This window comes from Acinonyx jubatus, chromosome D4, assembly GCF_027475565.1.
Source record: "Acinonyx jubatus isolate Ajub_Pintada_27869175 chromosome D4, VMU_Ajub_asm_v1.0, whole genome shotgun sequence".
Lineage (NCBI taxonomy): Eukaryota > Metazoa > Chordata > Mammalia > Carnivora > Felidae > Acinonyx > Acinonyx jubatus.
This window is the reverse complement of record NC_069391.1, coordinates 7,565,186-7,588,147: the sequence shown is the minus strand read 5'-3', so window position 1 is coordinate 7,588,147 and position 22,962 is coordinate 7,565,186. Positions and strand designations below refer to the sequence as shown.

The 22,962-nt window shown below is 49.8% G+C and overlaps 1 protein-coding gene and 1 long non-coding RNA gene across 3 annotated transcripts; one reads left to right on the top strand and one right to left on the bottom strand.

Annotated features, from left to right (window-relative positions):
• Window positions 1-4,925: 4,925 nt before the first annotated feature.
• LOC128312098 (uncharacterized) lies at window positions 4,926-13,576 on the bottom strand. Of its 2 annotated transcripts, XR_008290918.1 has the most exons (4): window positions 13,399-13,576; window positions 12,452-12,550; window positions 7,078-7,994; window positions 4,926-5,967 (listed from the first exon to the last, which is right to left on the bottom strand). It is a non-coding gene; the product is annotated as an uncharacterized LOC128312098 (long non-coding RNA). The 2 variants fall into 2 exon arrangements; XR_008290917.1 differs by lacking the exon at window positions 4,926-5,967 and having other exon boundaries at window positions 5,997-7,994.
• Window positions 13,577-15,634: 2,058 nt separating this feature from the next.
• LOC128312097 (neutrophil gelatinase-associated lipocalin-like) lies at window positions 15,635-19,218 on the top strand. Its single transcript, XM_053204561.1, has 5 exons — window positions 15,635-16,400; window positions 16,917-17,053; window positions 18,463-18,542; window positions 18,680-18,799; window positions 19,017-19,218. Exons 1-5 carry the CDS (start codon window positions 16,263-16,265, stop codon window positions 19,169-19,171), a joined length of 630 nt encoding a protein of 209 aa, XP_053060536.1. The 5' UTR covers window positions 15,635-16,262; the 3' UTR covers window positions 19,172-19,218.
• Window positions 19,219-22,962: the final 3,744 nt, after the last annotated feature.

The window sequence follows — 22,962 nt, the reverse complement described above, 5'->3', positions numbered from 1 at the left end:
AATTGGCTGGGGAAGGGTCTGAGTCCTGTTAGGCAGGTGAGGGGGGGGTTACTCAAGGGGAGGAGGTGTGGTCAAGGTGAAGGACACAGAACAAGATGGAGTTGGCCGGCGTAGGCCTGCCCTTTCATTCCCCCCTGTCATGTAGCTTACCGACCCAATCATGGGACCAGCTGCATTTATGGTGACAAGGGGAACAGAATTTGGAGGTTTACGCAAAGTTCTGGGAACCAAGTGTCCCTGGGGTGGCTCTGGGAGGTCTGATTAAGTATTGTCCCTGAGCTGGTGTCTATGATCTGCCAGGTGATGTTTTGGGGGGCGTGGGGACTCCCGGCAGCATGAGCAATGACAAGCAGAGTTAACAGAGTTACCAATATTAGGTGGGTCGAATGCGCTGTAGCTTGAGCTTGAGCGGGTTGTGTTGGTCCCGACTGACGGCCCATCGCGTGACGAAGTCCTTCCGGATCGAGGAGGGGTCCGAACGTGGGTGTGATGGACCCAGGTCGCGATGCCGTCTACTTTGAGAGTGGTGGGGGTTGTCAGCACCACGATGTAGGGTCCCTTCCAGCGCGGCTCGAGGGTCTCTCGGTGGTGCCTCTTGACATAGACCCAGTCTCCCAGCCTGTACTGATGAGGTGTCGGGGTCAGGCTAGCCTCGTAGATGGCACGGAGGCACGGCCAAATGTCCTCGTGCGCCCTCTGGAGCCTTCTCAAGGAAAGAAAAAGTTCTTGATCTTTAAACTCAGCAAGAAGTTCAGCTCGAAGGCTGGGAATAACAGGGGGTGGTCTGCCAAACATGATCTCATAGGGAGTAAAACCCAGAGTGTAAGGAGTGTTTCTAACCCGGTAAAGGGCATACGGTAGGAGAGTCACCCAGTCCCTGCCAGTCTCCATGGTTAATTTGGTAAGGGTCTCTTTTAGGGTTCTATTCATTCTTTCTACCTGTCCTGAGCTCTGGGGCCTATAAGCACAATGTAATTTCCAGTGTGCCCCCACCGCCTTGGCTACTGCCTGTGTTACCTGCAAGATAAAAGCTGGTCCATTGTCTGATCCTACCATGGCAGGAAAACCATACCTGGGTAAGATGTCTTCTAGTAGCTTCTTAGCCACCGTCTAAGCCATTTCATGCTTGTTTGGGTATGCCTCCAGCCAGCCAGAGAAGGTGTCTGTAAATACTAAAAGATATTTATAACCATACTTTCCTGGTTTGACTTCAGTGAAGTCGACTTCCCATTGGGCTCCCGGTCTGGTGCCTCTGAGCCTGGTTCCTTTTTTTATTTGATGTGGCTCTCGCGTTGGTGAGTTGGCAGGTCTTGCAGACAGATACAACTTGCTCTATTTTGGTGTCCTGTTGGTGAATCTTGATTCTGGCATGTCGGATTAAGTCTTTTAATTTTCAGGCCCCCATGTGAGTAGACCGATGCATGTGCTCTAATATTGAGACTCCGAGCCGGTCTGGAAGCATGAGCTCCTTGTTAGGGGTATACCACCATCCCTTTATCTCCTGGACCATGGGGAGTTTCTTGATCCACTGTAACTCCTCCTGGGAGTATTTGGGCTGGTCTGGTAAAACTGGGTCTCCCAAGTCCGGTAGTTGTTAAGCCGTTTTCTAGCTTCCAGCATCAGCGCCTTGGTGAGGGCTATGAGCTCTGCTCGCTGGGCTGATGTTCCAGAGGGTAGAGCCTCCACCCATACGGTGTCCGTTTCGGTGACCACCGCTGCACCCGCATACCTGTGTCCATCTCGCACAAAGCTGCTGCCACCAGTGAACCAAGTGGCATCGGGGAGGGGCCAGTTGGTCAGGTCTGTCCAGAATCCATGTGCTTGTTCCAGGATTCCCGCACAGTCATGTAGTGGAGCACCTAGCTCAGGGTTGGGCAGCAGGGTTGCAGGATTGAGGGCTGCACTGGGGTGGAACCGCACTCGTGGAGGGTTGAGTAGGAGGCTCTGGTAATGAGTCATATGTTTGTTACTCATCCATATATCAGGAGGCTGTTCCAGGACCCCTTCAATGGCGTGTGGGGTTGTGATCCAGATCTCCTGTCCTAGGGTCAGTTTGTCTGCGTCCTTGACTAGGAGTGCTGTCGCCACAATAATTCTTAGGCATGGAGGCCAGCCGGCAGCCACTGAGTCTAGTTTCTTGGACAGGTAAGCCACCGGGCAGTTCCAAGGGTCTAAGGCTTGAGTTAGAACCCCTTTTGCTATTCCTTTATGTTCATCTACAAAGAGGTGGAAGGGCTTCGTAATATCTGGTAGGCCCAGGGCTGGGGCACTTAGGAGGGCCTTTTTTAACTGATTAAAGGCAGTTTCTTCTTTTTCAGCCCACTTAAATGTTTTCCCCTCTTTGGTAGCTTCACATAGGGGCCTGGCGATCTCAGCAAAACCTGGAACCCAGAGGCGGCAGTAGCCGGCTGATCCTAAGAATTACCTTACTTCTCTTCGGGAGGTGGGAGTAGGGATCTTTAGGACAGTTTCTTTTCTGGCATCTGATAACCGCCGCTGTCCGCCCTCCAGGATATATCCCAGGTAACTTACCCTCTCCCTGCATATCTGAGCCTTCTTCGCGGATGCCCGGTACCCTAAGGCCCCCAGGGTAGCCAGCAGGTCCTGGGTCCCTCGCTCACAGTCTTTGGCCATGCTGGCAGCAATCAGGATGTCATGTATGTACTGTAGAAGGGTGAGGCCAGGGTGCTCCCTTCTGTGCTCACCCAGGTCCTCGTGTAGTGCCTCGTGGAAGATGGTGGGCGAATTTTTGAATCCCTGAGGTAGCCGTGTCCAGGTGAGTTTCCCACTGTAGCCCTCCTCCGGATCATGCCACTCGAAGGCGAACAAGGGTTGGCTCTGGGGTGTCAGCGGCAGACTGAAGAAGGCGTCCTTTAAATCTAGTACAGTATACCAGACCCTGGAGGGCGCCAAGGAGCTCAAGAGAGTATATGGGTTGGGAACAGTTGGGTGTATGTCCGAGACCCTCTTATTTACTTCCTGGAGGTCTTGTACCAGTCGGGAGTCATTTGTGTGAGGCTTTTTGACCTGCAGTAGGGGGGGTGTTCCAGGGAGACTGGCAAGGAACTAGTACCCCTAGGCTTCATAGTCTCCGGATGTGTGGCTGGATCCCCTTCTGGGCCTCCTGAGACATGGGGTATTGTTTGATCCTTACCGGACTCTCTCCTGGCTTGAGCTCTACCAGGACCAGGGTCCTGTGAGCGGCTAGTCCTATCCCCCCCGTGTCTGCCCAAACTGAGGGGAATTCTTGGAGCCATCTGTCTATATTATCCTCTCTCGGGAGCGCCTCCTGGTGGAGGTGGTATTCATCCTCCAGTTTCATGGTCAGGACCTGGATGGGGTGGCCCTTGCCATCAGTGACCTGAAGCCCCCCTTGTCTGAAAGTTATCTGAGCTCCAATCTTGGTCAGTAAGTCCTGTCCTAACAGCGGGTAGGGTCATTCTATTATTACCATAAAGGAGTGGGATACCCGGCCCATCCCCAAATCTACTGTTTTTCGGGTAGTCCATGAATACTGGCTCATACCAGTTGCCCCTTGTACCCAGGACTTCTTGCTGGCTAGTTTTCCTTGTGGGGTGCAGAGGACCGAATGTTGTGCTCTGGTGTCGACAAGGAAGTCAACAGGGGTCCCCTCCACTTTAAGAGTTACCCTGGGTTCGGGGAGAGGGTCCGAACCCCAACTCCCCTAATCACTTAGTTCATCTAGCTCTAGGACTTTTACTCGATCAGTCTTGCTTCCTTTCCCGCTGGCCCTTTTCAGACAATCTCGGGCCCAATGCCCTATCTCCTTGTAGTATGCGCACTGATCCTTCTGCAGCCTCTGCTTCCCCCCCCCCCCCCTTGGCGGTTCCTTTACCTTTTCTTGCATTGTCTGCCAGCTGCCGGAGATGGCGGTCTCGTTCCTCGGGGGAGTCAGCAGTGGTAGCTAGTAGTATTCTGGCCAGGTCTCGAGTCTGCTTACTGCTGGCAGCCGCCATGGCGTGAGCCTGCTTGTTCTCAGGAGGCTCCCAGTTATTATATACCTTTTCGGCTACCACCAGTAAGTCCTTCAGACTTTTTTCTCCTAGTCTATCTATTTTCTGTAATTTTTTCCTAATGTCTATGGCCGATTGGTTTACAAAGGCCATGAGAACAGCTGCCTTGCTTTCCAGAGCCTCTGGATCCATGGGGGTATAGGTACGGAATGCCTTCATGATCCATTCTGAAAAGGCAGCCGGAGATTCATCTTTTCCCCGTTGTACATTTCCTACCTTGGCCAAATTGGTTGGCTTTCTAGCAGCCATTCAGAGACCCCCCATTAGAGTCTGGCGGTAGACCCGGAGCCTCTCCTTACCTTCTGCCATGTTGAAATCCCACTGGGGCCAAGTTAAGGGGAAGGAGGCATCTATCTGAGCCTGGTTGGTGGTGGGATTCCCGTCTGTGCCCGGAACTAGCTTTCGGGCCTCATTGAGGATTCTTTCTCTTTCTTCAGTCGTGAACAGGACCTGCAAAAGCTGCTGGCAATCGTCCCACGTGGGCTGATGGGTAAAAAGACAGAGTCTAATAAATCAATAAGCCCTGCCAGTTTCTCAGAAAACTTAGGATTCTGAGCTTTCCAATTGTAGAGGCCACTAGTGGTGAAAGGCCAAAAGTGATGGGGCTGATTCCCCTCCGCATTGGGGGTCCAGTGGCTCACAGGGGCAGAATAGTGGAGTCGGCGGTGGAGGCGGATTGCTCCCTCTGAGCCCTTTGTCTGGTGAAGGGCAGGCTTCCCACTGGAGCGTTTCCACCTCCCGCTCTTGGAACAGCGTCTGCCTCCCCCAAAGGGGGAGGATGGTGTTCTTCTGGCATCCTAGGGGGGGGTTATACGGGGAAGGAAAAATTAATTCTTCAGTCCCCCCTGTAGGACAGGGTAGAGGGGTGCTGAAGGCTGGGTAAGATTTCTTGTTTTCCTTCTTCTTTGTCCCCTGCAAAGCAAGAATGGGTTTTGGCTCCGGAGGGAGTGGGGCTAAGAAGGCCTTAAGCCAAGAGGGTAGGTAGAGGGGTAGTCTGATTTTGTCCCATAGCGTCCATCCAGTAAGTCCACAGAACAAAACAGAGAAACACAGAAAGAGACAAACGAGGGCCCTTAGAAAGTCTTCCAACTCCATGGAAGCAAAACTGAAAGCTAGCTTAGACCTTTGAGGGGATTCCATGTCCCTCCAAAACCGAAAGCTAGATGATGGCCTCACACCGACCAGCGGGAGTGACCCGCTTCGTCTCAGACCTTTGAGGGGATTCCACGTCCCTCCAAAACCGATGAGGGGAATCCACATCCCTCCAGAAGGGAGGATCGGAATGTCTTCCGAAACTCCCAGCCCGTGGTCCTCCAGTGCGTCCACTTAGACCACGTCGAGCACTACCAGAATTTCAGAAATGAGCTCATACAGAAAAGACGGAACAAATAGACACTAACCGTAGCCAGTCAGGCTCTCCGGGTCGGGGGTCCCTCGGGGGTCTTGGGGATCCCGGACGAGCCCCCAAATGTTATGCCCAGAATTCGTGATCCCCAAAGACCACTAGGGAGCCGAGTCTGATGCAAAAGCAAAAGAGCCTTTATTTGAGCTAGCTCGAGCTCAATCCCCTACCTGCACCGAGGCAGCGGTGAGATACCTGAGAGAGCGAGTTTCAAAAGGACAAAGGTTTTATTGGGGCCTAGAGGCAGTTGGTGAGGTAATGGCTGTGGCCTCAGCCAATTGGCTGGGGAAGGGTCTGAGTCCTGTTAGGCAGGTGGGGGAGGGGTTACTCAAGGGGAGGAGGTGTGGTCAAGGTGAAGGACACAGAACAAGATGGAGTCAGCCAGTGTAGGCCCGCCCTTTCAATCTCACAGTTTGTGAGTTCAAGCCCCACATCAGGCTCTGTGCTGACAGCTCGGAGCCTGGAGCCTGCTTCGGATTCTGTGTGTGTCTCTCTCTCTGGCCCTTCCCCTCTTGAGCTCTGTCTCTCTCTCTAGAAAATAAATAAACATTTAAAAAAAATTAAAAAAAGAAGAAAGGATCATCTGTTGGTTTGAAGTTATTGTAGTGATGGAGTCTTGTCACAAGACAGAGAGACATAGGAGAAAACAGCCAAATGTAATTAGAATAACAAGAAAGAACAGCCCAAATAAAAGTCCTTTGGTAATTGATGAAAATCTTCAAGTTCACAAGTTGAACCAATCATGAAAGGAAAAGAAGAATTGCTTAAAGCACTAATTTGAGTGTTCAGGTCAGTTAGAAATCCAGAAATTTTGTGTGATAATGTAGAATGTATACTGATGAAGTTTTGGAGATTGGTGCGGTGGTCCAAAGCCAATGGCCAAGAAAAATTTCTGGAAGAAGTTTTTGATGCAAAGAGGTGATTTTATTAAAGCACGGGGACAGGACCCAGGGGCAGGAAGAGCTGCACTGGGGTTGCGATGGGTAACTGATTATATACCCTCAGGTTGGGAGGGGGTCAGGGATAAAGTCTCTAAGTTATTTTGGAAGCAAGATTTTCAGGACCTTGAGGGGCTCGCTGTTGCTAAGGAAACACCACTTATTACCATTGAATAAAACCTCAGTGGTGAGACCCTTCAGATGCATACTGGGGGCTATAAGCTTGGAGTATGATTGCCAGCATATATCTTGGGGCAGTTGTGAGAAAGGAAGTAGACTTACAGTATCCTCAAGGTTGGGATAATGTTGAGCTAAGGTTCTCTTTGCCCCTAGCAAAATGTCAACACTGAAGCAGCAGAGATTGAAGAGGGAGTTCACTCTGCTTGTTTCAAGAACTTATCAATGGGGTGATGGCAGTAAAGGGATTTAATTTTTTTTGCCTTAGTTTCCCACATCACCATGGCAAGCACTTAGATGCCTTTCCTTTGTTCTTGTGTAGCCAGAAATGTTTGAATAATGCACATATTCTACCTGAAGGGAGGGGAAGATGTGCCAGCCTGTTTTGTCCTCAGCTTGCCCCACCCTAACTCATCATGTCCCCCCTGAACAACTTTGACCCTTAAGTCTTTAAGGTTGTTGTAGGAAGAAGGTCTCATCTTCTATAGCTTCATCCTGCTGAGTAGGGGCATAGAGCCGTCCCTACCTATGGGTCAATATTGGTCCATCAGGAAACATATAGGGCAGCTAAGGTGAGGCAGCTGAACCCAAGGTGGACAACGTGTATGAACATCCTTGAGTAGAAAGGATCATCTCTTGGCTTGAAGCTATTGTAGTGCTGGAATCTTGGCACCAGGCAGAGAGACCTGGGGAAAAACAGCAAAACATAAGTAGAATAACTAGACAGATTAGCTCAAATGAAAGGTCCTTTGGTAGCTAACAAAAATCCTCCAGACCAAGAGCTTAACCAATTGCTAAGGTAAGAGAGGGATCGTTTAATCCACCAATTTGAGTATTCATGTCAGTTGGAAATCCAGAAATATTTTGAAGTAGTCCGAATGTATACACGCCGTTTTGTTGTTATGAGAGTTTAAGTTCCACCTTGTGCAGCACTTAAAACATCTAATGCTATTCTGTTTTGTAGAACTGATTTCTGTATTTGACTTATTTAATATTTAGTAATATAATGTTATTTTGAGAGTCATTTAAGGCCTCAACTGTGTACAGGTGGTGTATACTCATTATATTGACTCTGTTTTGTTTAGTAAGCCAGCACGTCATTAATAGGAGGTACTTTTATAGAAACAAGAAAAATACAGGTTAATGCTTAGAGCAGATTACAAACCCACTGTCTCCCAGTGCTGCCAGTGAGAATTGTTAGATGTTAGGCTTGAAGTATCCTCAGATGTTTCTGGGAACAGGCAGCAGGAATCACATCAGTCTTTTGGCTTGTATCTCAAATGTCTGTGGTGATCCTTTTGAACGGACCATTGTAAGAAGAAATTGTTAGTAGAAATTGGGAAAAGAGGATGAAAAAGAAAGGTACAACCATCCTAAGAGAAGTTGGAGGTCTTCCACAGGTTCACAGGAATAAGAAGGCAGATTAGTTTGCTCGTTGAATTCCTGTGAGGGGGGTACAGGTTTTATTTTAGATACAGGAGCCCACGAAGTGTGCCCCTCTAACTTTATTGCAGTGGGAGTACATAATAGACCCAGTAGGAACCCTTCCATTTTGGAGTTAAATCCCCTGTTGTAGTAGACTTTCCATCCTTTAAATAAACCAGGTCTTTTGGGTTTATATGGGGTGGATTTCTAGTAACTGTCAGATCAGGTGGAGGGAGGATATGGTTGGCATATTTAGAGATTTAGGAATTAACCTGGCCTCCAGTGAATAGTAAAGCACTATAGTCTTTATCTACTCATAGGTCTATAGTGAGAAAAGTCTGTGCATACAATTGTTGGGGGAATCCATCCCATTTTCCAGCTTTTTAACTATGCTCACAGGGATTTATTATTATCTCCACTGAATAACAAGCAGAATATTTTTCTATACATGAAATATTGTGACAATTTTTCTGAAGTTTACCTCAAGGTGTCTAGTTTAGACAAACAGCAAACATCTAAAAACAATCAGAACTAGAATTTAACGTCCAGAGAGCTGCATTATAGAAACATAGTTTTTCTGTCTAAAAACCCTCATTTCCAGAGATGGCCAAATCAAGACTAATTCGTTTGCAAATTAAGTCCAGTTTTAACAAATTTGGCCTAATGATTTACATAAGCTCAGCTAGAATAGTGATTGATCCTAAGGATCTTTTAAAGTTTGCTTTGCTGGAACCTGTTATAAGGAATCTCCAGGTTGAACTGGAGACTGAACTGATTGGCCTCTCCAGACCAGAAGCCAAGCCAAGTACTTGCATCACACAGGCCTGCAATACTTGTAGATTTGGGCAAATTTCTCTCCACAAGGTCCCCAAGATATCCTGAGTTCCCTGTACCTGCCCAGAAGTGACATTCTTTACTCACGCAGTAAAGCTGCTGGGAATTCTCTGAGCAAGGTATCTGACCAACGTTTTCTTTTCTTTTCTTTTCTTTTCTTTAATTTTTTTGTTAACATTTATTCATTTGAGACAGAGAGAGACAGAGCATGAATGGGGGAAGGTCAGAGAGAGAGGGAGACACAGAATCCGAAACAGGCTCCAGGCTCTGAGCTGTCAGCACAGAGCCCGACGCGGGACTCAAACTCATGGACCGCGAGATCATGACCCGAGCCCAAGTCGGACGCCCAACTGACTGAGCCACCCAGGCGCCCCTGACCAACGTTTTCAAGGGGTTTATGGCTCCATGTTTCATAAAGTCAACCTTAGTTCCCTAAAGCCATTTGGTCATATCAGGGTCTATGCATTTCTCTCAAATAGGACATTCCAGTCAAAGCCTTGGCAAAACAACCAGTATTTCCAAAGGTGTCTTGTTACAAGAATAATCTTACTGTACTTATGCAAATATCTGTAATTGCCATGAAAGAAAGAAGACTCACTGAGAGTGGTTGAATTTCAGAGGGTTTAGGGAGAGAGAAAAGTTAAATGTTTCAGTTTACAAATGAAAACTTCATGACATCTCTGTACATTATAGATATCTTAAGAGAAAATTCCCTTGATCCGGAAGAGGAAACATCACAGAACCAGCAATATTTCAAACAAGAGTCACAAAAACTATAATCTTCCTCAGTTTATTTAGTGCCATGTTCCTAATGCTTGTTCAGTTTGAACGAAGCTTTTTAGTTCTGGAAATTCTTTCCCGTTTTAGCTTAATCTTAAAGATGTCGAATACCTGTATTTCTCCTAAAAGTCCTTTTTATGAATCTCCTTGAAGATGAAATACATTTTGTGGGAGAGCAAGAACAATTAAAAATGACAAGATCTCAGAAATGGACATTGTTAAAGATCTGATGAGAGTTCACGATGATGCGATTGACAAGGAAACAGTTATTTCTGTAACCCATAACACTTCAATAATCAGAATATCAAGGGAGGACCTTATACCAAAACATTAAAACTTTAGGAATTGTATATATATTTGAGCAGTTACAGCATTTAGCCATGCAATACAACTAAGGTTTACCATTATTTGACAGTGCTTTTCCAAGTAACTTAGCATACCAAATAAAAAGGTCTAATTGGTCAAAATCTTGGGAAAGTTTGTTAAAACCTTAGAAAGTTATACAGCACATTCTAAATAGGATTACAGATCATTACAAATTTTAAAACTTTATTTATTTAACCAAGATGGCAATAAGAGATTCCAAAGGCAAATATGTAGCACTGTATAGTTGTTAGCAAAACCTAGCTCCTTTACCATTGAGAAGTTTTAACCTTAAGTAATCAAAGACTCGATCAAGAGGAAACCTAAAGCTTTCGTCTTCCCAGTAGACAAAGAGAAAAAAACATTTGTTTCCATTTTCTTATCAAGAGCAGATCAACAATGCCAGAAAACTTTGTCTTTTGAAAACAGAGAAAAGCAGCGTATCAACCTTAGGCCCATGTACTTTTAAAATCCATTCATCTCTGGGCAGCTGGGTGGCTCAGTTGGTTAAGCGTCCAACTTCAGCTCAGGTCATGATCTTACAGTTTGTGAGTTTGAGCCCCGTATTAGGCTCTGTGCTGATAGCTCAGAGCCTGGAGCCTGTTTTGGATTCTGTGTCTCCCTCTCTCTCTCTGCCACTCCCCTGCTTGTGCTTTCTCTCTCAAATATAAATAAACATTAAAAAAAATTTTTTTAATAAATAAAAAAATAAAATCCATTCATCTCAACCTTAGTCCATCCTGACCACGCATAAAATTCCTCTCCAGGGGCGCCTGGGTGGCTCAGTCGGTTCAGCGTCCGACTTCGGCTCAGGTCATGATCTCGCAGTTCGTGAGTTTGAGGCCCGCGTCAGGCTCTGTGCTGACAGCTCAGAGCCTGGAGCCTGCTTCAGATTCTGTGTCTCGCTCTCTCTCTGCCCCTCCCCTGCTCATGCTCTGTCTCTCTCTGTCTCAAAAATAAAATAAAATTAAAAAAAAAATAAAAAAAATTCCTTTCCAAAGATTCTTTTCATGAACCTTCTACAACTTTCCTTTGCCTTCAAATTTCGGCCCAAACCATTCTTCTTGAAACAACCAGTCTCATTTGGGACAAAATTACTTTCTTGTACCCTCAACAACGAAAAATGTATTTCCATTCTTTATCTTTGTTACATATCTCCCACTTTCCTACATACAGAGTTGCTTTCCTTATTTCCATCCATTTGAAGTACACTTAGCAGAATTTTAACTCTTAGAAAACTTAGTCTCTGATAAAAACTTAGTAGCCAATCATAAACTGTTACACCAGAATTCTTTAGATGGCAAAATCATGAATCAATGAATCACAAACCATGTTTTCCAATAGACCCAGATTTTCTTAGTTTCTCTGCAATAAGGAGTCAAAAGCACAAACCTATATTCAGTAATCAATGCTTCAGTAATCAATCTATTTGGAAAAGACCTAGATATGCAATAAATTCAATCCCATTTATCCAAGTTTCAGATTGTGAAATACTTTGAAAGCTACCTTAAGAATTATCTGTGAAAACTTTGAGGTACACAAAATTAACCATTTTTTTAAGTCATCTTTTTGCTAACAAATTGCAACAGAGACAACATGAGCTTCTTTGACCTTTAGGAAACCTTGATAGAATAAAAGTTTCATATTTAATGCTGAAAACTCCAAATACATGTCTGTCATAGTTAAACCAACAAACTTAAATAAGCGTAAACACCAAACATGTTCCACCTGCATTCACTTAAAGGATGATCAATTTGTTCCCCATTGTCAACTTTTACCTGGGACACCAATGGGGGAATCTGAAGTGGGCGATTCAAGGGGGTGCTCAGCACTCCTTGACATCGAGGGTGGAGGATGGTATAGAAGCCAATTATATAGGTTGCATGGAAGATGATGCAGAAACAGGAGGAGGGGGAGAAGCAGGCAGAAGAATGGAAGTGCCAGAAGGCAGAGAGGATTCCTGGTTCTAAACCTTGTCACCGGGAAAGAGGAGACCCCATGTTTGTTTGTTTGTTTGTTTTCCACCAAAGTGGAAATAAGGAGTCTATGTCAAGCTAGAGAAGACAGGGAATTTCCCTGAAACAAATGGAGTTTGGGAATATTCTTTAAAGTCCATGTGCCAAGGTAGACTACCCATAGTTGGCTCCAATTAAAGCCATTAACACAGGAAATGAATGAGGGAGAGGTCCCCACATCTATTAGGAGGAGGAACAGAGAGAAAGAGTCAGCATCCCCTTTGTCAGGGATGGTCTATGTTTCCTCTAGCAACTGTGTTCCATCAAGAGGAGGCCTGTTAGGACATCCGCTATGTCAGGAGGGAGTTTACTAGCCAAACGTATTAGAGCAAATATATTCTGCAACAGGCCTTTTGGCCCAGGTCCTCACTTAGAGCTGTGAAGGCCTGGACCTAGGGTGCCTCCATCCATAGACCTTGTTTCCTGCAGAAGAGATCTAACTGCTAGAACTTACTAAGGCCACGCAGTGTTACATGACATCACCTCTTTCCTAAAGTTTGCAATCCAAATTGTTTCTAGCAGGTTGAAGAGGCATCCCAAGGGAGAGTCCTTGGGGACTGAGAAGAAGGTCCCATCCTCCTCCTAGAGAGAGAAAAGTAGAAAAAGTCCATTACCATGAAAATCCCCCCCAACTCCCAGGTGGTGTCCCACACGCAGGATATATCAGAGGTCCCTGAGGTGTCAAAGTGACCCGAGGCGAACTTCAAACAAAATTGCTATGATCACCAACCAGTCCCTAAGGGCCTCTGTGGGAGGGATGCCGGCATCCCTCCGATTTCCCATGGTATCCTAGGCTACAAATAGGCGCAGGCAGATGGACCTACTTTGCCTTGCTGAGAAGGCTGAAGAAAACACCGTGTTTAACCCATGGAAAATACTGGGAAAGTTTTACCAGCGGGAATTGCCCAATTTTGTCATTTAAGTAGTAGTTAGCAGAAGACATTGACCCAAAACAGTGAAGACAGAAACCCATCATGATCCAAGTGACATTCCAACACATATAGTCTTTACATTCCAACTTCCTAGGAAATAGTTCCTGGCTGGGGAACATTTTAATTCAATCAGGTACTGGTTTCACCAGCAACAGAAGAGGTCCCGCAGCCATAAGTGACTAGACCATGGATGTGAAGGGGATCACGTTAGACCAATGAGGAGGAAACTTCTGCCATATTCTAAAGATTGGAATCCATGCTAGTCATACAGATGTCTGTTCCATCCCCACGACAGACAACACTATATAAGGACAAGAAGAAAGAGAAGGCACAAGTTTCTGGGTATTTTTACCATTCCTGCCTGGGGACTCACTTCCAGCCAAAAGGCAGGCTTTCTCCTCCCCATAGAGTAGCCACGGGCTACAGGGAAAGTGTTCTAATAAGACCAGACTCCTTGAAAAGCCTCTGAAATATGAGTAAAGGAAGAGAAACACTCACCACATTTGCACTGAAGCTCAGAGTCCAGATGAAAAGACTCACAACCCCATATAGGCGCCAAATGATGAGGCTGGGCGGGGCGCATATTATAGAGCTGACAGCCAAGAAAGAATTCTTGAAGACATCTCTGATGCAAAATAAGTGATTTCATTAAATCGCGGGGACAGGACCTGTGGGCAGAAAGAGTTGCATTGGTGTTGTGAAGAGTGACTGGTTATATACCAGGAAGTTTGGGGAAGTAAAGTCAAAAGGAAGGGAGGCCTCCAGAAGGACTTTGATATGCTAAAGAGGACTCCTAATCTACCTGAGGCCTTGCTATTGTCAAGCTAAGGTTGTTTTACCTTTAGTAAGGCATTAATATTAGGAATGGTAGGGGTTCCTGGAGACATTGTTGTACTTGGTATTTGCCTCAAGGATTTGTCACTGGTCTGCAGGGTATCAGAAATTTAATTTTATCTGCCATTTCTTTCTTGCCTTTCTTCCCCACATCACCATGGAGGTTAGGGTCTTAATAGGGCTCCAGGAAACTGAGTCTATAGGCTTCTGGAGACTAGACTATTGATAAGATTGCCTTTTTCTTATAATTTACTAAGATATTTGTAAACTGATGGAGACTCATGTCCTGCATGACTGTGATCACTATCATTAACCATTTATTTTCTTTCCTTTCCTTTGTTCTTGGGCAGCCAGAGGAATATCACACGTATCCCACCTTTTTGTGGGGAGGGGGGAGGTTCTAGCTTGTACATTGCCTTCAGCTTGCCTTATGCTCCCTCTTCACCCAGAGTCTCTCTCTCAGGGCCCACCACCCAAAGCCCAGGCTAGGGGAGCTGGTTCCCTTGTAGCAGGTGGAAAGCCCGTGAGGTCTCCAGGAGTCTCATCTGCAGCCAGTGAGGCCTCAGGACAGCCTCAGGTCAGGCATTCTGTCAGCCCTGGCCCATGTGGTGACATCTAGGAGACACTACCAGAGGGCTGGGACCCATCACTGCCTCCCACAGACAGCCAAACCTCCATGAAGAAATTACTTCCCTCCAGGACAAAGCTGGGATCAGCCATGGCAGGAACACTTCTGGGGGCCCAGGCCTAGGCCCCTGGACTCCACACCCCAAGACTGGCCAGAGAGAGCAGATGGTATCCGTGATCTCTCAAGAATGAGGCTGAGTCCTTGCATTCACTGTGACCCAAATTACTCAGTGTACAAAGCAGCAGGGTAGAGAGCCCCCTTGGGCCCTAGCCCCTGACCCCTTTTCACACAGTGAGGATGCATATCCCCCATTGTCCCCCCACCAGGATGAAGCTGAGACTGTAGCCTCAGAGCTCTGCTATGTCAAGCTGTCTCATTTGTGGCTGGCATGCCCAGCTTCGGGTTTCTGACCACTGGGCCCACAGGAGGGGCCAAGTTCCTGACGGGCCAGCTGAGGTCTGGGCCCACCCTGCCAATGGGGCATGGATGAGGGGGAGGGGCTGACTCAAGACGGGAATGATGGGGCTTTGGAATGGTGGGGTTCAGAGCTCACAACCAAGAATGAATTCTAGAGACATCTTTGGTGCAAAAAAGATGATTTTGTTAATTCACAGGGACAGGACTTTTGGGCAGAAAGAGCTGCACTGGGGTTGTGAAGAGTGACTGGTTATATACCATGGGGTTGGGGGAGATAAAGTCAAGAGGAATTTTCTAAAGGGATTTTTTATATGCTCAAGTAGACTCCCACATTACTGGAGGCCTAGCTGTTGTCAAGCTAAGGTTGTTTTCTCCTCTAGCAAAGCATTAACATTCAGACTGTAGGGAATTCCTGGAGAAATGCTATACTCCATATGCACTTCAAGTATTTGTCAACGGCTGCAGGTCATAATGAAATTTAATGCCATCTGACTTTTCCTTCTTGCCTTTGTTCCCCATATCACTAGGGAGGTAGGTGATATTTGGGCTCCAGGAAACTGAGTATAGGATGCTAGAGATAGGCTATTGATAAGATCACCTTTTCCTCCTAATTTTCTAGGATATAGGTAAACTGATGGAGGACTGTGATTTCTATCACTTAACTCTTTCTTTCCTTTCCTTTGTTCTTGGGCAGCCAGGAGTGCCTGAGGAATGTCACACAGATCCCACCTCTGGCTCGGGGAGCATGTTAGCATGTGCTCTGCCCTCAGCTTGCCTTATGCTCCCTCATCAGGAGCACTCCCCAGCAGGCCTTCTCTGGGGAGGGGAGGGGAAGGGTGCCAGGGCCGGGGGTGGGTACCTGGGAGGGCCAGGATCTGGGCTCCATGAGCAGCACAGGGCACACTCTGTCCTTCCCTACCAGGAATGTCCTCTTCCAACTATCTCCCATTCCCTACCTTTCCCTTCCCTTCCCTTCCCTTTGGAGAACCACAAGCAGCATGGGCTCTGTTGATGCGAGGCATTCTCTGTTTTCATCAGGTGCAGGAAGGGGGCCCCACCACACTTAATCCACCAGGCACCTAGGCCCCAGCTGAGAGGCTTCTAGAGGTCAGAGATGACAGCTGGTCCAGATCAGAGACCCATGACCACACACAGTGATAACCAGGGGGAAGAGACTGTGAAGAGAGTCCCCGCCAGAGATGTGGAGATATGGGGAATGCACCCTCTCATTTCCCAGACCTTACGGCCCCTCATCTTGCATAATCCTGGCCTGGAGGAAAGAGCAGAGAGCTTGCCATGATCTTCAGCATGAGTTGCTGGCAATTGTCTCACCCTTCCAGGATTTGGCAAAGGATAAGTCGCTCCACCCTGGGGTGAGCCATTGGCCACAGAGACCATAAATAGCATCCCCCAGAAGGCTCTTCATTCATCTCCTCTTTCAGGGAATATCTGGAGTGGTGCCAGCTTCCTCAGCCCTGAAGTCATGGCCCTAGGTCTCCTGTGGCTGGGCCTTGTCCTGCTAGGGGCCCTGCAGACCCAGGCCCAGGATTCCACCCCAAACCTGATCCCAACCCCGCCTCTGCACAGGGTCCCTCTGCAACCTGACTTCCAAAATGAGCTGGTAAGGGGCCTGGGAGGGCTAGGTGCAGGGAGGCCCTGGGAAGAGTGTAAACAGAGGGGAGGAGAGGCAGGATGGGCTCAGGCTTTAGCTCCATCTGCTCTCGGGTGCCCTGATGGAAGGCACACCCCATGCTCCCATCCCCACCCAACCTTGCTGACAAGAGGGTCAGCTGAGCAGACTCCCCTGGTCTACACTCTCTTCCATAATCCCTGTAGTCCTTGCAAGGTGGGAACATCTTCAGGCCCTCTACATGATTAGGAAACTGAGGCTCAGGGAAGCCAGCTGGCCACTTGCCAAGTGTCACCCTGTCCCTGACACACTCAGGGCTCCCGCCTGGCCTGATGGTCTCCAGCTCCTGCCAGGCTCATCAGCCCAGCCTGTGTGGCCAGCTGGGTCCCAGCAGCCTAGAGGGGCTTCTGGTTGAGGCCCAGGCTGCCTAGAGGTGCTTGCAGGGATGGAGCAGGAGGGCCCCCTGGGGCTGCTCCTGGCTCTGCCTATCATCAGCCCCCATTGTAGTTCCAGGGGAAATGGTACATCTTGGGACTGGCAGGGAAGGAAATTCATAAAGAAAAACACAGCCAATTGAAGATGTACACCATCACCTACGAGCTGAACGAAGACAACAGCTACAATGTCACCTTTGTCCTGCCCTGGTGAGATCCATCACCTCCTAGGGGAACATGGGGGGCCCAGAGGGCTGCCGTGGGGGTCTAAGAGGCAGACTGATGTCATAGCCGAGGGCTGGCCATAGCTGAAAGATGATAATTCATCCTACCGCTGGGTACTGGATCCCTATATTTATTCCTTCTTTACTAAATCAACATTTCTTGGTCATTTCAGCACAGACACAAAACAGTACTGGGGTTGGACAAAAGCGGTCATCAGTGACAAGACAAAGAGAGCTCGGAGTGTCCTAGAATGGGAGGAGGGTCGGTGGATCCAGCCTGGAATCCTACCTTGAGCTTTGTCCAGGGCTTCCAGGGAGGTGGTCTGTGGGCTGGGCCTTGAGAAACCAACTTGCGTCAGGAGACCTGGGACCTTTATGGCAGGGCTGCTGGACTGAGTCAGAGAGAGCCACTTCTTCAAGAAATAGCAAGCCATCTCATGGCCGCCGTGAGCAGGAGCTGATGAGCAGTCTGGAGGGTGGGGGGTGGCCACCCTGGCAGGAGCCTCAGGTACTGGTGAAGAGCAGGTGTGGCTGTAGCAGAGAGAGGAATGATGGTGTGCAGCCCAGGAGGCTGATCAGTCATAGGTAGGAGATGACCAGAGCAGGGGCAGATTAGGACCTAGAGAGGAGAGCCAAGGATTCCGCAGCGCCCCTGGGCTTCTGGCTCTGGCACTTGGGGATGGTGCTAGAGCATCTGTCATGGAAGGAGCAGAAGAAGGGCAGGTGTGGGGGATCAGCTCTGGGTTCCCAGGGGACCAGATGGGATGCAGGTGAGAGGTCAGGGTTGGCCCAGCAGCTAAGGGAGTCTTCGGCATCCAGCAGACTGGAGCCTCTGTTGATTCCCCCAGGAGAGGTTATAGCAGGAAGCCATAAGATAGGCATAGGGCATAGGGGACCCCTGGGTGGCTCAGTCGGGTAAGCCTCTGACTTTGTCTCAGGTTATGATCTCACAGTTTTGAGTTTGAGCCCTGTGTAGGGCTCTGTGCTGACAGTTCATAGCCTGGAACCTGGTTTGCATTCTGTGTCTCCCTCTCTCTCTCCCCCCTCTCCCACTCAGGCTCTCTCTCTCTCTCTCTCTCTCTCTCTCTCTGTCTCTCTGTCTCAAAAATTAATGAACATTTTAAAAATTAAAAAAAAATTAGGAGACAAATGCTGCGGGTGAAGGGGACAGTATGGAGGGAAGGCCACCAAGGGGAAACAGCCTCGAAGAAGGAAGACAGTAGATGCAGAGGGAGAGTCTGAGCAGCTCAGGTGGCTGAGGGCAGAGGAGGCAGGGACAGGCAGGGATGGGCTCAGCGGGGAAGAGACAGGCCCATCTGAGGGGTGGCGTGCAGGCCTCCTGCTGTGGCAGGGTGGGGTGTCACCCTCTTACCCACCCATCTCTTGCTTCCACAGGATCCAGCGCTGTGACCACTGGATCACAACTTTCCTCCCAAGTTTCCAGCCAGGCCAATTCAGCCTGGGCAACATTGAGCGTGAGTCCTGAGTGGAGTGGGTCTCCGGGGGCAAGGACCTCACTGCCCCTCCACACAGACACCATCCTGTGGTACCAGGGGAGGAACCAATAGCTCCCTCTGCCGGGAGGGCTGATCCCTCACTGTCCACCATGCAGGTTACCCTGGAATCCAGAGTTACACTGTACAAGTGGTGGCCACAGACTACAACCAGGTTGCCATGATTTTCTTCAAGAAAGCTTACAAAAACCAGGAGTTCTTCATGGTCACCCTCTATGGTGGGTCTTACCCCCTGGGACCCGGCTCTTGTTCGTGCTGGGGGAGAAGAGGCCCACGACACCCAGCCCCCAAGGTCCCCTTCACTCTGAGCCCTGGGAGGCGGGAGAGAGGTCTTTCCACAGACCCCTCAGGAGGGAGGGGTCTGAGGCACCATTCACAGGTTCCACAATATTCATGGAGCTTTCGCCAGCCACTCACCAGCCATCTTGGCCACAGGGAGGACCAAGGAGCTGACCCAGGAGCTGAAGGAAAACTTCATTAGCTTTGCCAAAGCCCTGGGCCTCACCGATGACCACATCATCTTCCCAATCCCCAACGGTAATCACCAGCTGGGGAGAGGAGAAGGGCCCATGGGGACTGTCCAGGCCTGATGTTGCTTCACTAAGGAACGGGGGAGAGGAGGGAGGCAGAGCCCTGCTGTGGTGCTGTGGTCACTGGAGGCCCAGAAGCCACTTCAGGTTCAGGAAGACCCTGCCACAATCAGGGTTCTGGGCCCCTAGTGTTCCTCCCTCACCCTCGCTCGGGCCTGCCCACACGAGAATTGCAGGCATGGGGCGAAGCTTCCTCAGTCTCCTTGCCTGGCCACCTCCCCCTTTGCCCTGGGACTGGCTCACCACTGACCTAGGAGGTGCCCTTGTCTTCAGGCTGCCTGGCCTGGGCAGGTGCCTCCAAAGCCTGAGGGTCTGTCAGGACTCAGCAGGTAAACAGGCAGAAGGCTTGGTGCCCAAACAGGAGTGTGGCTGGGCCTCACCTGCCTCCTTTGGAGAACAGGGGTCACCCAGGTCTGCTTGTCCTCAGGCCTCTCCTCCAGTCCCCTGCCCCATCTTCCAACCCTCTTCTGTACCATCTATGAAAGGAGCCCCGGAGCTTCTGTGGCTGGACCAGGCTGAGGCCCAGGGTAGCCCAGGGGCAGTGCAGGGGCCCTGGAGGTCAGGGATCCCCCACACACCCTTGCCCATGCTGACCACTCTGTCCCCCACAGATGAGTGCATATATAAGTGAGCAAGTGTGCGGTAAGTATGGCTACAAAGGGGGCTGATGGGAGCCAGGGTGCAGCTGGGAGGGGGTTCCAGGTCTGCCTTTGTCCCACCTGCCCAGCACTGCTGCCCTCTCTATTCCCTTGACGCCCTCTCAGGTGCCCTCGGGCTCTCTCCACCCCATCCCCCTCTCGCCAATCTCTGCCCAGGGCACCGCCCAGCTGTCCCCACCAGCCTGGACCAGTGAGAGAGCCAGGGGACCCTTCTCACTGCACAGCTCACCAGCTGCTTCCCAGGCTGCCCTATTCACAGAACCCCTCCTTGTTGCTAATAAACACATGCCCCCCAGTCCCAAGTCTGTGCTCCTTGACTTCTGGGCCCTTTGAGGGGGATAAAGAGCAAAAGGCAGGCTCCTATTAGCATCCCTCCCAGGAACTGTGGTCCCCTGGAAGGGATGAAGGCCACAGAAGCAGAGTCCAGCTCTGACTAAACACTCCTGGCTCCAACCCCAGGCCCGGCCCCAGACCAGCAGCTGCCCTCACTTGCCCCTGCCTCCCAGGACACTGAGGGGGCACATCTCACACTCATGTCCAGCCACCTGAAGCAGGTCCAATGGCAGAGGCCCAGGCCCAGGGAGCTGGAGAGGGTTGGAGGGCTGAGGTGCTGTCACCCCTACCTCATCAGGACCCCATGGATGCTGGAAGATTGCAATAGAGGGGTGCACAGTGGGTGAGGCAGAAGGTTGCCCAGCTGGATACCATGCCAGACACAGAGTGTCACCAGAGGTGGTCCCTTTCCCTCTGCCAGCCCCCTATGGGCCCACTGCTGGGTGGCAGTGTCCATGCCGACCACATTCTGAGTGCTGCCCCTCACCCACATCCCTCCACCATGAGGACCTCTGGAGAACCTGGGGCAAGGCCAGAGGAGGCAAGGATGAAAATGAATATGCTGCCAGGAATCCAGATTCTAGAAGACTCAAGGGTTCCAGCCTTATATCCCTCATTTGGCCGGGCCTGTGTCTGGGGCCTGACCAGCCTCTGTCCACCCCTCTGTGTGAACCCCCTCCCTGGTCTCTTCTCCCCTTGCAAGGTCAGAGGCTGGAGGGGGCGAGGCTCTGAAGAAACCCAGGCTTATCCACCCCACAGACTTGCATACTTACCCCTTCACCCTTGGGTTGGGGGAGTGGGGAGGTAACTGGAGCTCTGAGCAGTGCTGGCCTCAGCCTCCAGGGGGCAGGACAGGGTTGACTGCTACAGCCTCAGGAGTCTGGGTCAGATCCAGGAAGAGACCAGCTTGCTGCAGCCTGGGTTGAGGGACGGATGGAGGCTCTGCCCAAGTCCAGAGACACAGAAGGGCACCCAAGGGACTGCTGGCTAGAACGCCACTAGCTGGCCGAGGGGGCGGCAGGTGCACCCAGCACGCCCGGGGCTTGGGCTCCACTTTGGGCAACAGCCAGTTTCTTTGCCTTGGCCCAAGCATACAGCTTCCTGCCACCACCCGGGGCCTCCTGGGTCTTCCAGGATCAAATTCTTAGGACGCAAATGGGCTTTGTGTTTCTTCCTGGAGTCACTGGATTTTATTGGTTCCTATTGCTGCTATAAGTTATCACACACTGGCAGCTCAAGACAACACGCATTTGTTCTGTTACAGTTCTAGAGGTCCCAAGTCTGAAATCACTTTCACTAGCTAAAATCAAAGCCTCAGCAGGGCGGCACTTCCTCCAGAGGCTCTGGGGAGAATCTCCTTCTTTAACTTGGGGGTCTTTCTTCCTTAAAGACAGCAGTGTGGCATCTCCAAATCTCTCTCTCTCTCTGGTGATGTCATCACATGGCCTTCTCTCTTGTCTGCAGACAAATTTCCCTTGGACTCCCTCTTTATAGGGACACTTATGATTACATTTTGGGCCCACCTGGCTAATCCAGGGTAATCTCCCCCTCTCAAAACACGTCATGTCGGGGTACCTGGGTGGCTCAGTCGGTTAAACGCCCAACTCTTGGTTTCAGTTCAGGTCATGATCTCACAGTACATGGGTTCGAGCCCCACATTGGGCTCTGCACTGGCAGAGTGGAGCCTCCTTGGGCTTCTCTGTCTCTGTCTCTGTCTCTCTCTCTCTCTGCCCCTCCCTGGCTCATGCTCTCTCTCAAAGTAAATAAACTTAAAAAATTAAATAAATAAATAAATAAATAAATAAAAACGCTTCATGTGATCACATCTGTACAGGCCCTTTTTCCACATAAGGTACTGCTCTCAGGTTCTCAGGATTAAGATCCAGGTATCTTTGAGGGTGGACCACCACAGTGGGCTTAGAGAGGGAATGATGGCAGGGCTTGTGGGCTAGGGAGACAGAGGTAAACAGGTACCCCAGAAGCAGGGCAGCACCCCGGCACACGGCGTTCCCCCATCAGCGCTGGAGGGAGCTGGTGGCTGTTTTGTCCTGTGGTCCGGTTTATGGGCCTTAACCACAGGAGTGAAGTGGGCAAAGGAACAGGCCCTCCCTGGGACCACAGCAGCCTCCAACCAGGAGCCCTCACTTGCCCCTGGAGGTGGGTGGACTTGGGCCTCGTGCGACCCCGTGCAGGCTCCACGCATGCGCATTTACAGCCACCTGCTGCATCCGCGTAGTAGGTGTACCTGAGCGTGCCTTGGCGTGTTTCTCAGAAACTGCCTGTCTCTCCGGGTTTTTTAGCCCATCCCATGTGCCCTGGATTCAGCATGCTTCTCCCTGGTCTATGGGCTCACACATAGAGTCAAGGCCTGTGATCCCAGGCGTGGTTTCAAACAGAGAAAAACATGTGCCCGTGGTTTTCTTTGGCTGTCTCATGCTTACAAGGATAAATGTGTTTGGATTATGTCAGCATGTCCACGTGTGTGATCTGTGTTTCTGCCATGTCTCTGCAGACCTGCGTGCCACATGAAGATACAGGTGTTTCTATGCCAGGCAGGGCACCTGGGGCTCTGCTCTCTTGGTCGGTGAAATGCTTGATCCTACAGAGGACCTCTAACCCCTCAGCCAAAGGCAGATGCCCAGCCCTCTTTCTCAGCCCTGCCCACTGGTTGAATGCAGGCCTCACCTCCACTCAAGCCGGTTCAGGGAGAAGGCAAGGGTGCCAAGAGTGCAAGTCCGTGGTGGCTCTGATTGCAGGCAGTGGACTCAACCTCACCTCTACCTTCCTCAGGTGAAATGA